The following is a 13,965-nucleotide window of genomic DNA, read 5'->3' on the forward strand; positions in this document are numbered from 1 at the left end:
AACACTTCAGGCCTAAGTACATATGGTGTTTTTTTTACACTGAACACCTGTGGGTGACTTTCAGAGGTTATTCCTCAAGGAATGATATCCTGGCATGATTTGGCACCAAAATTTATGATTTGGTTGGAACATTTACAAAATCACACTCTATAGATTTTTTTTCTACTTACTACATTTCTGATCTCTTAGACTATAGATTATGGAACAGTGGCTATATCATCACCAAGTACTCTCATGCACACTCAGGAAATAACTCCCTTGCATTGCCTTCCAGCAAAGAGAAGGGACTGGTAGGGCTGAGTATGTGTACTAAAAAAATTCCTCCTTTTAGATACCAGTCTGCAATGAAAAGAGACAGAACTAACACAAATAATAGAGTTTTATAATCCATGTGTTAAAGCCCCCTTGCTAATGACAAAACAAAATATGTGTGATTGAATCAAAACATTAAAAAAGAGAAAGACAAATTATCATATGATATCACTTGCATGTGGAATCTAAAAAAATGGTACAAATGAACCTATGTACAAAACAAAAATAGTCACAGATGTAGAAAACAAACTTATGGTTACCAAGGGGGGAAAGAGGTGGGGAGGGGTAACTTGGAGATTGGGATGGACATATACACACTACTACGTATAAAACAGATAGCTAATAAGGACCTACTGCATAGCACAGGGACCTCTACTCAGTGCTCTGTAATGACCTACATGGGAACAGAATCTAAAAAAGAGTGGATACAGGGATATGTATAACTGATTCCCTCTGCTGTACGGCAGAAACTAACACACCATTGTAAACCAACTCTACTCCAATAAAGATTAATTTAAAAAAAACAGACAACTGATTAGGATCTAAATTATAAAGCACTCGATACTTACTTGTGAATCACAGATTGGGATTCTTGATAGCTGACAAGGAAACCATCCAACAGAGGAACAAAGACCTCGCTGACGTCAGTCACCACCATCATCTGGGGCCGTGCCAAAGTGCTCTTTACGTTAAAGAAATGGAGGACTTTGTTGTACGTGATGAAACCGACTCGAAGTGAGGAAGTCTCTTCCTGACCTTCCCTATGAGAGAGGAAAAAAGGGTTTGACGTTCTTCCATGAAGTCCTGAGAGAGTGGCTTCTATGAGAAATTCAGTAAGAACACATTCTATAAAATATACAGAAGACGTGTAAAGGTTTGGTCTTAATTATTGTTTACAGGATATAGATAATACTGAGTCACAGTGGTAGGGGATGGGAGATACTACAAAACTAACTTAAGTTGATTTAAAAAAATTCTCAAAAATCTAGGTAAAAAACCAAATAGATATTATGAAAACATGTGCTCATATTTTCTACTATTTATTCTAACCATAGCAATTACAAGGTGCTTTTTCCCCCCCCCCCGCAAACAAGCTAGGATTATTACAGTCTTTAGAAACAAAGCTCTCAGAAGTCACCAGAAGGTCAGAGTAACAAATGGCATATCTGAAGCAAGAGAAAGGCATATTCAGATTACAAACAGGACAGCTATTTTTATCAAGAAAGGACTTGCTCCTCCTGTGTGATTTTTTTTTTACACATTCTCAAGACTCTCAATAGAAAATGGGCTAGATTTTGAAAGCTATATACCATATAAACATACTGTGTAAATACTAAAATAAATCACATATACGAATTGACAATGTAATTCTTATTAGGTAAATCTCCAAACAAAACATAAAAAAAATTTTTTTTTTTAGTAAAATTTTTTTTGAGGAATTCCAGGACAAGGCCTTAATCTTCCTGAAAGGAGTACAAAGGCATGAATATTGCTGTTAAAGTCTATACTGAGTATATTCAGAGTTGAGTGGTCTAGACTCGTTTTTATTCTGTCTCTCTTCCCCCTCCCTCCTTCCACACCCCCTCCTAAAAAAACACACCTCGACACCACTGATATTCTTACTCATTTTCAGCAGTGGATATAACATAGTGCTCAGCGGCTACATGAAAGCCATTTTCTTTGACCCTTAGACATCGGCAAAACTTATTTTGCTTCGGGGACAACTGTTGTGAAAAAGAACCTAGTTTGCTCAGTTTCTACATTTTCCACATAGCCTAAAGAGTTACTTGAGTACAAGAGAAAGGACAATGGAAGTGTCCGAAGTTCCCACCGAAGACTTCCCAATTTCCTTGATGTTTCAGCAGAGTACAGGCTGACAAACTATTCACTTTAAACTCTGTTCTAGTTCTTCTCTATTTACTTTGCTAACTGAGGACATTTGCTCTTCATTGTGGCCTTGATAAATGGCTGGGCAGTTTAAATAGATTCTCATAATCCCAAAAGCACTTGGTAAATGTTTACATTTTGGACTCTTGCAAAATTTTTAGAAATGGGAATCCTTATCCCTTGTAGCTACACATACACAGACTTGACACACACACACACACACACACACACACACACACACACACACACACACCCTCCACAATCTAAACTGTATGACTTTATGCAACCAACGACTATACTATATTGTATCCGTGTTCCCCTTCCCCCTCCCTATTTATTAGAATTTTACTCTTCAAGGCCAAGCACAAATCCTCCTTCTGTGAAGCCTCCCCTGATGCTACCAACCAGAAGTTATTTCCTCTTCCTAAATTTCTACAACTCATTCACATTTGGCTCTTGGTAGAAAGTGCCTTTTAGTTAACATTTCAGGAATCCCTGACAATAAACCAATAAAGGGCAGGGCTCAAGGCTTACACCCTCTGCTCCTGGAGGGTCAAGGACAACGTGGAGAAGAATAGAGGTCTCGTTGAGGATGACTGTCATGATGTGGGACACTGTCTGAGAGGGCAAGTTAGAACCCAAACTGATAAACTGATTTGTCTGTATCCCTTCTCAGCTCCCGTGGAGTGACGTCGCCTTGGTAGTTTAAAATCAGCCCAGCTGGAAGTATTTATACCACAGGAATGAGCAAACACTACAAATCAAAGCTTTATTTATTTGAGAGCCAGTTTTCCAGCACACCACTGGTTAAGCTCCTATTTCCCAGTAAACCTTTTACTACATAGGGTGAAAAATGCCCAGCAAATCATGAAGGGGATTTATTCCTTTTAATAGTTAATTTGGAGTCAACCAAGGCAAAAGACACAGAAGAAAAATTAAAGAGAAGAATCTGGATTGCTATTCCCCACTGGATTTGGACATTTTTAGTGATGGGAAAAGAGTATCCTGGGATTCATAGGGTTCACTTATAATCTAATTAACATTTTTTATAAACATCTAATCAGGACATCTCACATTATTACAAAATAGTAGTAGTGTTTCCATTGGAACAACTCTTTTTAAATTTGAGAAACAAAGAACTATCCTAAAATGTTCTTTTTCAACAGTATAGCTGCCCTGTTACATCATATCCACGAGAAAACAAAACCTCAGTCTCTCCTTCATTTGATTCTACACAAATTTTGTAAAGTTATATAAGGGATATCTTAATAAAGAACATGTTTTGTTCCATTTTTCAATGACCCCCTTCCCTCAACAGTTGCCCCTATTATTATAATGGAATGAATCTGACAGAGCAACACTGAAGATATTAGTAACTGGAAGAACCAGAATATTCCAAAATCAAGCATTTTGAACATCTTAGCTACAGCAGCATTAAAAGCAAACAACCAGAAAAAAGTCCGAGAGTTTGATCTGAGTAACGAGTGAAGCACTTCAAATCTTTTCTTTCCTGTTCCAGAGAAGTCAGACAGAAAATTCTGGCAACCTGGCAATATCAAAGATGCAAATTCAAAGTTAAAGAGTAGGAATGGGCTTTCCCTTTTCAAAAGATTAGCTGAGAGATGAACATACCTTAGATATTAATCAAGACTTATATACTATGCTTTAAAAACACTGCTTTAGTTCACAGAAGTAAATCAAATTGATGGCAATCTTACCATCGAAAATATAAAGTTATACATACACGCAGCCCAAAATAAATTTCAGGGGAGAAAAGAAAAAACAGCTTTGTTTTAAAAGATAAAGAGAAGGTATTTTGGTTTGAATAAAAACTTTCAAGAGAGTTACTTGAAAAGTGGCGGGGAATGGCCAGCAGTATTCTCCCCCCCACTCGCCATCTCTTGCCAAAGCCACACTTCTGCTCCAATGGGATATAAAGGTCATGATGACACCTAACAGTGTGATTTCATAACTTGCATCAATAGGTTACAAGCTTCATACCATCAGTGTGTTGAAAAGAAACAAGGGGTTGGTGAAGTGACTATGAAAATAGGTTATGAGAAACTAATTTGAACCAGTTTGAAGAGAGAGAGAGAGAGAGAGAGAGAGAGAGAGAGAGAGAGAGAGAGAGACCACTTCCAGAAATTAGAGTAGTTTGCTTTCATACAACTCAAGTTCAAAATTCAGATGTAGTGTTAAAGCAGCCCTGGGGGAGGTCTGTGATCAAATATGCCATTTTAGGCAGAAAGTCCATACTTGTCAAGTGTCCCTGAGAATGAGGTCACAGAAACTATAGTCACAATAGTCGGCAGGCATCAGAGGCCTTTCTTTTGCCCCATCTTCAACTTGCTCCCAGCTCATTCTTCATTGTGGAATTCAGTTTGAAATCACCTCAATGTTTTTTAAACATCCCCACTGCTTTTCCAAACCATCCTTGAGAATATTATGACTTCAGCTTCATGGATACAAACAAAACTACTCCTGGGAGGTCCAGAGTTCGCTCAACTGAGCCTCACAGGCAACCCAAGCACCAGCCACATGTGGAACAAATACAGAGGAGTGGGCACCCGAGGACCTGGGGAGACCTAGGGGCTGCGGACAACTCGCCCCTCAAAGCATCCCCGTTCAGAACAGAGGTTGCTTATGTTCAGAACATAGGGAGGGGTGGAAGATGCTAAGACTGGTGCAGACACTAGGTTTCAGACAGACAATCTTTTCTAACCTCTTTTATTTTCTTAAGCATGTCATCTGCTCATAAAGGAAAGCTTTCTCCCTGCTCACAAGTCTCCTTACTAGAAGCTAGTTCCCAGCCTAAACAACTAGTTTATATACGACAAAACATAGTCATGTTTTCTAATATACCTTTCCACCTTTCCTTTTATGTGCTGCCCCCTGCAACAGCAGGACAAATGATGTACCCTGTGTCCTTAAGTTACAGGACATAGAGGCAGGAAAGCTGCAGAGGGGTTAGACAGGGTACTATAAGGGCAAAAGGGAATTTGGCCAAAAAGCCACGGGGCCTGCCATGAGACAACAGTTCAGTTTCCTGGCATCCCTTAGAACTCTCTACCACGCCCAGCAACCTACCCGTTTCTGCTGGAAAATCAATGTTTTTGAAAAGTGAATAACAGACTTCCAAGGCCTTTTCCACCACACTGCTGGGATTCTCCTTATGATCTAGAATGGATTTTTTGAATGTTGTTTACCGTGGCATTATTTCTTATCAGTTGTGTTTCTTTTTCTCTGTACAAAAGATCACTCTGATTTTTTAAGGTTTGATGCTGTTTATAATTGTTTATAAATTATAAACAATTATCCGATGTCCCCATTAGCAAAAGAGACCAACGGGCCATTCAGCACTTGTTTTCTGGCCAATATACTAATTCAGCAATATCGTATGAGTTACAAAAAGAATGGCAGTTCCCTTACTTCGGAAGTTTTTCCAGCACAGTCTTCAGTTCTTCACATATGAGCTTCACAAGTCCATTCTTAATGTTACTATAAGAAACATCAATCATGAAGATAAAGGCTGGTGGGTTGGGAGGCTTATTCTTCTACAAGAAAGCAAACAAGTCACACACATATAATTATAATATACATACATTTCATAATCAAATTAAAACCCCCAGAAACTCTTTAAGGTCATCAGACATCTAATTTAATATAACATGTGTGGAATTAAATCATTTTCTGGAACAGTCTCTGATGCTGTAAAAAAGATAAAAGCTGTTTATTTTCCAGGCTATGACCTGGGTCCCACTATTGAATTAGACAGGATTATGACAGCTAGCAGAGAAAGGCTCAGAAGACCTTATTACCACAATTCCCCAAAGGTGAGTACAGTCTTGGGGTGACCTCGCTTAGAACACTCTGCCTTAGGGAAAGAAATATGTCTGGAACCCTGGCAAACTGTGGCCCCAAAATAGTACAAAACTATAATTAGTGTTTGTTTTTGAAACTGAAGTAAAACTTCATTAACTTGATATCACCATTTTCAACTCTCTTCCTTTATAAGCTCTTCAAAGATATGAAATTAAATACTAAAATATAATTGTATACTTAAAAAATTGTGCTGTATTATTAAATATGTACCTGTTCCTTACATATTTATGGTAAAAAAAAATTGAATGCTGGGCCTTTTCTCTGTTTAAAACAATCACTACAACATAAGGCAGCTGCTACATAAATGTTTTGTAGCTTTTGGTCCCTTTACTGGCTGGTGTTCAAACAGCTCTTAGGAAGCAATTCTTCATTTGGATCTTACAAAATATTTAGAAAATAGAACCACAGGCAAACAACTTCAGTGACTCACACTAGAGAGTAAAGAATTAAGGCTAATCTTTGTGATAAATGAAAAAAACATTCTAGATTAAATTTTAACTGTTACAATTATAAAATGAGATGACACTATCTCCAAATTAAGTTACTAATTCATCCTATGTCCACTATAGGGCTAGATGTAACGTTCCTCTAATAAAAGTCTTTCATTTGAAAAAAGGAAAAAAATTGTAGGACTTGAAAATTATCAACCTGAAAACTTCATTGCTTTGCCACATCCAAAATCAGACCAACAAAGAAATGTAAGAACTCAGTTGCTGTCTACATGAGCAATGATTTTTTTAAAATTAATTAATTAATTAATTCATTTTTGGCTGTGTTGGGTCTTTGTTGCCGCGCGTGGGCTTTCTCTAGTTGCGGCCAGTGCGGGTTACTCTTCGTTGTGGTGCGCGGGCTTCTCATTGCGGTGGCTTCTCTTGTTGCAGAGCACGGGCCCTAGGTGCGCGGGTTCAGTAGTTGTGGCTCGCGGGCTCTAGAGCACAGGCTCAGTAGTTGTGGCGCAGGGGCTTAGTTGCTCCATGGCATGTGGGATCTTCCCGGACCAGGGCTTGAACCTGTGTCCCCTGCACTGGCAGGCAGATTCTTAACCACTGCACCACCAGGGAAGTCCCGTGAGCAATGATTTTTATTGCAAACCATTCCTGATACCCACCTAATCTAATTCATAACAGACACTTATGCTGATTTACATAGAATGAAAATAACAATCGTTTCCACTAATTAAACCAAAACCTGTGACCAATCCAAATGTGGCATACCATTCTTACATTCTCTCCTAAGTTCAGCATCACCAGTTCCCCACTGAATATTTTTGATATCTCCAACCTACACGTTTCTACAGAATGCTTCACCGTAACTTGTTTTCTATGTATGCAAAACTAATACATCACTCCTCTATAAATAACATTCTCTTCCAATATCTCTATCAATAACATCACTACATGTCAACCCAAAGGCTTGAAAACATGAAATTAGATTTGACTATTCCTTTTCTTTCCATCACCAAGTCCCATTGATTTATTCTTTCAAAATGCTTCTTTCACATGTTTTACCCCATCCCCACTCGTAACCACCCGGAAGTCTGTCATCCTGCACCTAGACAACTGTACTGGCTTTATCCCTGGCTGCCTTAATCGATCACTCTACCCATTCAATCCAGCTGGCTTTGTCCGGCCAACCTTAGCATGCATGAACTCTATAACCTGGTTTACCGTGACATCTTGAAGCTCACAGATCTCCTGGCTGAAAACTACAGTGATCTGAAATAAAACCCGGCTCTCATCCTCAATCTCTCTTATCTCTGCAATTTTCGGCCTGGCAGACCACTTTCCCTTTTTCAGCTGCCGAGGCACCGTGGTGTCATTTCCTCTCCCACTTTTCTGACTGCTGCTTCTGTTTTTCATTTTCTTATCTTTCTCCAAAGGATACCCTCTTCTCTTTCCTTACCACATGCTCCATCACAGAATCTCACTTGCTCATTTTTAACCAGCACCTCTCTGTAGGCGACCCCTCAGATTCTCTCCGCATGGTGGGTCTTCTGAGCTCCCGAGCAGCATTCCAATCAACCACAGCACACCTCCACAGCAAGGTCCCGCCAGCACCTTACACTCAAAATCTTAGAAGTGAAGACAACATTTCTCCCACTATGCTGGCCTATTCTACAAGGAACTTACAGAAAATATGATCCTCCAGAATGCTCTGGGCTTGACGCCTCATTTCCTCTGTGGAATTGTTCATCCCCCTTGCTATCCACACCTAGTTAATTGTGAAGCCCTCAGCGGCTCCTTCTTGCTCCAGTACCCAAATTCAGACCCTCATTTTCATCCTTTTTAAAAACTATTTTCAACTGTGGTAAAATACACAGAATATAATTCACCATCTTAACCATTTTTAAGTGTGCAGTTCAATGGTTTCAAGTACATTTACGTTGTTGCGCAACCGTCACCACCATCCATTTCTAGAACTCTTTCTATCCTGCGGAAACGGAAACTTTGTACCCCTTAAACAATCATTTACCATTTCCCCCCCTCTCCAGCCCTGGGAACCATCTTTCTACATTTCTACTTTCTGTCTCTATGAACTGGACTACTCTAGGTACTTCATAAAAGTAAAATCATACAGTATTTGTCGTTTATGTGATTGGCTTATTTCTCTTAGCATAACGTCCTGAACATTCATCCGTGTTGTGGCATACGTCAGAATTTCCTTCCTTTTTAAGGCTTAATAATATTGCATGGTATGTATATTCCACATTTTGTTTATCCATTCATCCATCTATGGATATTTGGGTTGCTTCTACCTTTTGGCTATTGTGACTAATGCTATTATGAACATGGGTGTGAAAATATCTCTTTGAGACTCTCTTTTCAATTATTTTGAGTATATACCCAGAAGGAGAATTGCTGGATCATTTGGAAATTCAGTTTTTAATTTTTTGAGGAATTGTTATATTACCCTCATTTTCTCTTGTTTCGGCTACTACATTAACTTTTTTTTATTTAACATCTTTATTGGAGTATAATTGCTTTACAATGGTGTGTTAGTTTCTGCTTTATAACAAAGTGAATCAGTTATACATATACATATGTTCCCATATCTCTTCCCTCTTGCGTCTTGCTCCCTCCCACCCTCCCTATTCCCACCCCTCTAGGTGGTCACAAAGCACCAAGCTGATCTCCCTGTGCTATGCGGCTGCTTCCCAATAGCTATCTATTTTATGTTTGGTAGTGTGTATATGTCCATGCCACTCTCTCACTTTGTCCCAGCTTACCCTTCCCCCTCCCCATATCCTCAAGTCCATTCTCTAGTAGGTCTGTGTCTTTATTCTCATCTTACCCCTAGGTTCTTCATGACATTTTAATTTTTTTCTTAGATTTTATACATATGTGTTAGCATATGGTATTTGTCTTTCTCTTTCTGACTTACTTCACTCTGTATGACAGACTCTAGGTCCATCCACCTCACTACAAATAACTCAATTTCATTTCTTTTTATGGCTGAGTAATATTCCATTGTATGTATGTGCCACATCTTCTTTACCCATTCATCCGATGATGGACACTTAGGTTATTTCCATCTCCTGGCTATTGTAAATAGAGCTGCAATGAACATTTTGGTACATGACTCTTTTTGAATTTTGGTTTTCTCAGGGTATATGCCCAGTAGTGGCATTGCTGGGTCGTATGGTAGTTCTATTTTTAGTTTTTTAAGGAACCTCCATACTGTTCTCCATAGTGGCTGTACCAATTCACATTCCCACCAGCAGTGCAAGAGTGTTCCCTTTTCTCCAAACCCTCTCCAGCATTTATTGTTTCTAGATTTTTTGATGATGCCCATTCTGACCAGTGTGAGATGATATCTCATTGTAGTTTTGATTTGCATTTCTCTAATGATTAATGATGTTGAGCATTCTTTCATGTGTTTGTTGGCAATCTGTATATCTTCTTTGGAGAAATTTCTATTTAGGTCTTCTGCCCATTTTTGGATTGGGTTGTTTGTTTTTTTGTTATTGAGCTGCATGAGCTGCTTGTAAATTTTGGAGATTAATAACTTCTAATACCTACCTCCCTACCTCCAATCTCCCTCCTCTCATTATACAGACTGCTATCAGAATAAACTATCCAAGGCACAAGATAGATCCCAAGGCTGCTGCCTCTGAGGACAGGAAGTTTACTGAGTCCCCAGAGCCAAGCACAGAGCATGGCTCAAGAGAGCGCTCAATACTGTTAGATGAGTGAATGAATGTGTAGATGGATGGACGGATTAATAGAAACAACTCCCACTTTGCCTTTAATTGTCCTCAAGGCCTACTGAATTAGTACAATCCTTCAATGGCCTGGCATTTGAGACTCCCCATAATACTCATTTAGCAAACACGTATAAAAGCCTAAGAGATCAAAGCTCTGATGCCAAGCCTAGTGGAAAATAAAAGGATAGTCTGTGTTTCAAAACAATTTCCCAGCTTTACTTCCTATTATGCCCCAATACACATTCCTCCAGCTAATTTAAGTGTTTGTCATTTTCAAAACATTTTCTATCCAGAAGTCCCAATCTAGTGGGTGTGGGCCAAGAAAAGTATTTCCTTGGCTGGAAAAGTATTTCATTTGGCATAGTGTTTTAAAAAATATTTGAATTTGAATGTGCTTTGGGGGAAGGGGGAATATACGCTCCAACTATCCTAGTCTCTATACTAGGTCCCCATCACTCATCTACAAAGCCCCCCATAGCCCCTGAAGAAATTGGAGTAAGTTGCAAATACCTCTGAGAAACTGCTTCTGCTTACCATTTAGTTTCCACTTCTCTGCTCGTGGTTTAACCAACTCAAATGTCACTTACTCTTAGAACCCTTCCCTGATTCACCAAATCATAAATTATTGCTCATCTGTTTTCTTATGGTACTCTGACTATTCTATTCTTACAGCATTTATCATATTATTTATATCATAATTATATACTTTAATTATCAGGTCTATGCATGGTAAGGACTTTGAGATCAGGTTCATATTCTTGCTAATCTTATTATCACTCACAAACACAGCCAAAGTGCCTTGGACATGCTAGGTATATAATAAATGTCAAAGTGAACTAAAATTAAGTGGAGAAACTACATTTTTATTTAGGAAAAAAAAAGCAGGCTGGCTTGGAATGAGATTTTACCTTTCGGGTACACTTTATATGTAGATAGATATATTCTGTAAACTTCTAAGTGAAAAACTGTCAGTTATTAGACAGAGCTGGGTCTTCTTTTCCAGGGGAACTCCATGGTGATTTTGTAAATACATGCCTACATATCCATAGTGATAGAGAAATAGGGGTTCTGTGGTCATTTTCTATATGTATGGCCTGAGGTTGGTACTTAACCTCTCTAAGCCTCAGTTTCCCCACATCATGGTGATACTCACCACATGAGGTCACTATGAGAACTAAATGATACAATATATAGAAAGCACTTAGCACAGAGCATCACACATAGTGAATGTTCAATGAATGTTAATTCTATTATCTAAAATTGGCATTAAGATTATCTAAAATGAATAGGAAAAATGTTATTTTGTAATTCTCCTTTAAGTTTGTATGGTATTAAAAAATACACATACCAATTATATAAGCTCTTATTCATCACCCAAATCCCTAAGGCAATTCATTATTATTCTTCATTTACATTTTAAGGTATAATTAAATTTGAAGATATTAAGAGTTCTTTTATTATGAACCTTATTTGGAATAATAAAAGGAAGATTAACCTTACAAAAAACTCTTCAAAATGTACAGTTTTTATTTGGTTCCTTGCCTGCTCTGTGAGCTTTCCCATCAATTAGACATCTGGAACATTTCCAGATAAAAGAGTTTGAAGATACTGAGACTTTTGTTCCCAGAAATAGATTTGACTCCCTGCCTAAGTTTCTGCTAAGAAAAGCATAAAATCAAGATAATATAGCCTTTTTGGCAGAGAACTGGAAAGTCAGAGCATAGTTAGATTTACACTACAGTTGCAAAGATGAGTGAATAAATTTTCCATCACTAGATACAATGGCTTTATTACATTTAATTAGAACTTCAAATGTTTATGTTCTGCCTGATCATTCTCCTTCAGTCAACAACAGTAAAGGACAAATAAACTGTCTAAAAGTAACTGGTATTTTAGGACATTTTTTTGTTGTTTTGTTTTTTTCTGTGCCTGAAATAAATCATTTGTACCAAAAATGTTCTTATGTTTCCCAAAATATGTTCAAATGTTACAGTTAAAACTAATAAAGTGTTAATTCTTCTTTAATAACTAGTTGAAAAACTCATACAAAATACTAAAATAAATGCAAAACGTATGTTAATTGGAAAACATTTTAAAACCCACTCAGTTGAAAAAACTAGTTAGGAATAATGTTCTTTGTAATTTATATTCAATACAACATGGACTGGTCCCCTAGCAAATATCTAGGAAAGATATCTGTGGGTCAGAGGCTATTTTCTGAGGACTGGGCACTAGGAGGCATTCATTTGTGGAAAAGGAAGTAAGTCAGAATGATTCTGTTTCTTCAAGTCTACACAGGTACTTCATATACAAGCTGAAATCGGAACCAATACTCACGAAGATATTTTCAAATCACTGAAGAATTTGAAAGATATTCAAGATATCCATAATGATGTCACTATCACGATGACGCTGGAGAAGGGAAACAGCCAGCCCTGGGAATAGCGACCCACCTGCAAATTCATTCACTCATTCACTCGCTCATTCATTCATTCATTCATTCATCCACATGCATTGATCAACTGCCTACGCTGTGGCAGGCACTATGATAGATGCTGTAAAGACAGCTAGGACAAGATTCTTGTCCCCAAGGATATCAGAATCTAGGAAGAGGGAAAATATAGGAAGATTTAAATTCTATGGGGATAACTGCTAAAACAGACATATGGACCAAATTATATGGGGAAAAAAATCAGAAGATTTAGTAAATAACAACCACGATGAAGTCAGAGAAAGGTGTGTGCACATTCACACACACTCACATAAAACAAAATTTCAGCCAGGGATTAGAAAATAAGTAGGAGTTTGCTAGGTGGGGTATGTATAGATGTAACAGGAGGATGGAAAGGTAGTTGGGTCAAAAGAGCATCTTAGATAAAAGCATGGAGTTGTACAGGGGAGTGATGTGTTCAGAGTACATGAGCCAGAATTTTCTACAACTGAAGATGTAGCTAAGGTGGTAGCTAACGGTCTTATAAAGAAACTTAAATTTTTGAATTTAATTTTTTAGATTAAGGTAGTGGGGGGAGTCTCATGGTTACATTTTAAAGCAAGGAAACCAGAGGCCAGGATCCCAGGCTGCTGAAACAGTCTCAGGGAGACTCTGAGAGCCTAAATCACTGCGATGACAGCTGGAGTGGAGAAGGAGCTACAGAAACACGTCAATAGTCTTACTGACCATATCAGCTGAGCTTCTGCCTTGGAAGGGAAATTTTTCTGAGATGATTGACAGAACAAGTAAGGCAGAGGCACTATATGAAACTGCTGCATTAAGAACCTAGCGGAGGGACTTCCCTGGCAATCCGGTGGTTAAGACTTCGCCTTCCGATGCAGGGCGTGTGGGTTCAATCCCTGGTCGGGGAGTTACGATCCCATGTGCCTCGCATCCAGAAAAACGAAAAAACATAAAACAGAAGCAATACTGTAACAAATTCAATAAAGACTTTAAAAATGGTCCACATCAAGGGACTTCCCTGGTGGCACAGTGGTTGGGAATCTGCCTGCCAATGCAGGGGAAACGGGTTCAAGCCCTGGTCCAGGAAGATCCCACATGCCATGGAGCAACTAAGCCCGTGCGCCACAACTACTGAGCCTGCGCTCTAGGGCCCGTGGGCCACAACTACTGAGCCTGCGCTCTAGGGCCCGTGGGCCACAACTACTGAGACTGCACTCTAGGGCCC

The 13,965-nt window shown here is 38.7% G+C and overlaps 1 protein-coding gene across 3 annotated transcripts in view; it reads right to left on the minus strand.

The window, feature by feature from the left end:
• SEC24D (SEC24 homolog D, COPII coat complex component) overlaps positions 1-13,965 on the minus strand; it is a 110,261-nt gene that overhangs the window by 25,299 nt on the left and 70,997 nt on the right. For all 3 annotated transcript variants that reach the window (XM_029234790.1, XM_029234792.1, XM_029234791.1), the window contains exons 11-12: positions 5,629-5,753; positions 882-1,073 (exon numbers count right to left, since the gene is read on the minus strand). In XM_029234790.1, the coding sequence (XP_029090623.1) occupies positions 882-1,073; positions 5,629-5,753 (317 nt within the window). The remainder of the gene's footprint in view (positions 1-881; positions 1,074-5,628; positions 5,754-13,965) is intronic.

The sequence above is a fragment of the Monodon monoceros genome, unplaced genomic scaffold, assembly GCF_005190385.1.
Source record: "Monodon monoceros isolate NGI ecotype Baffin Bay Population unplaced genomic scaffold, NGI_Narwhal_1 Super_Scaffold_20, whole genome shotgun sequence".
NCBI lineage: Eukaryota > Metazoa > Chordata > Mammalia > Artiodactyla > Monodontidae > Monodon > Monodon monoceros.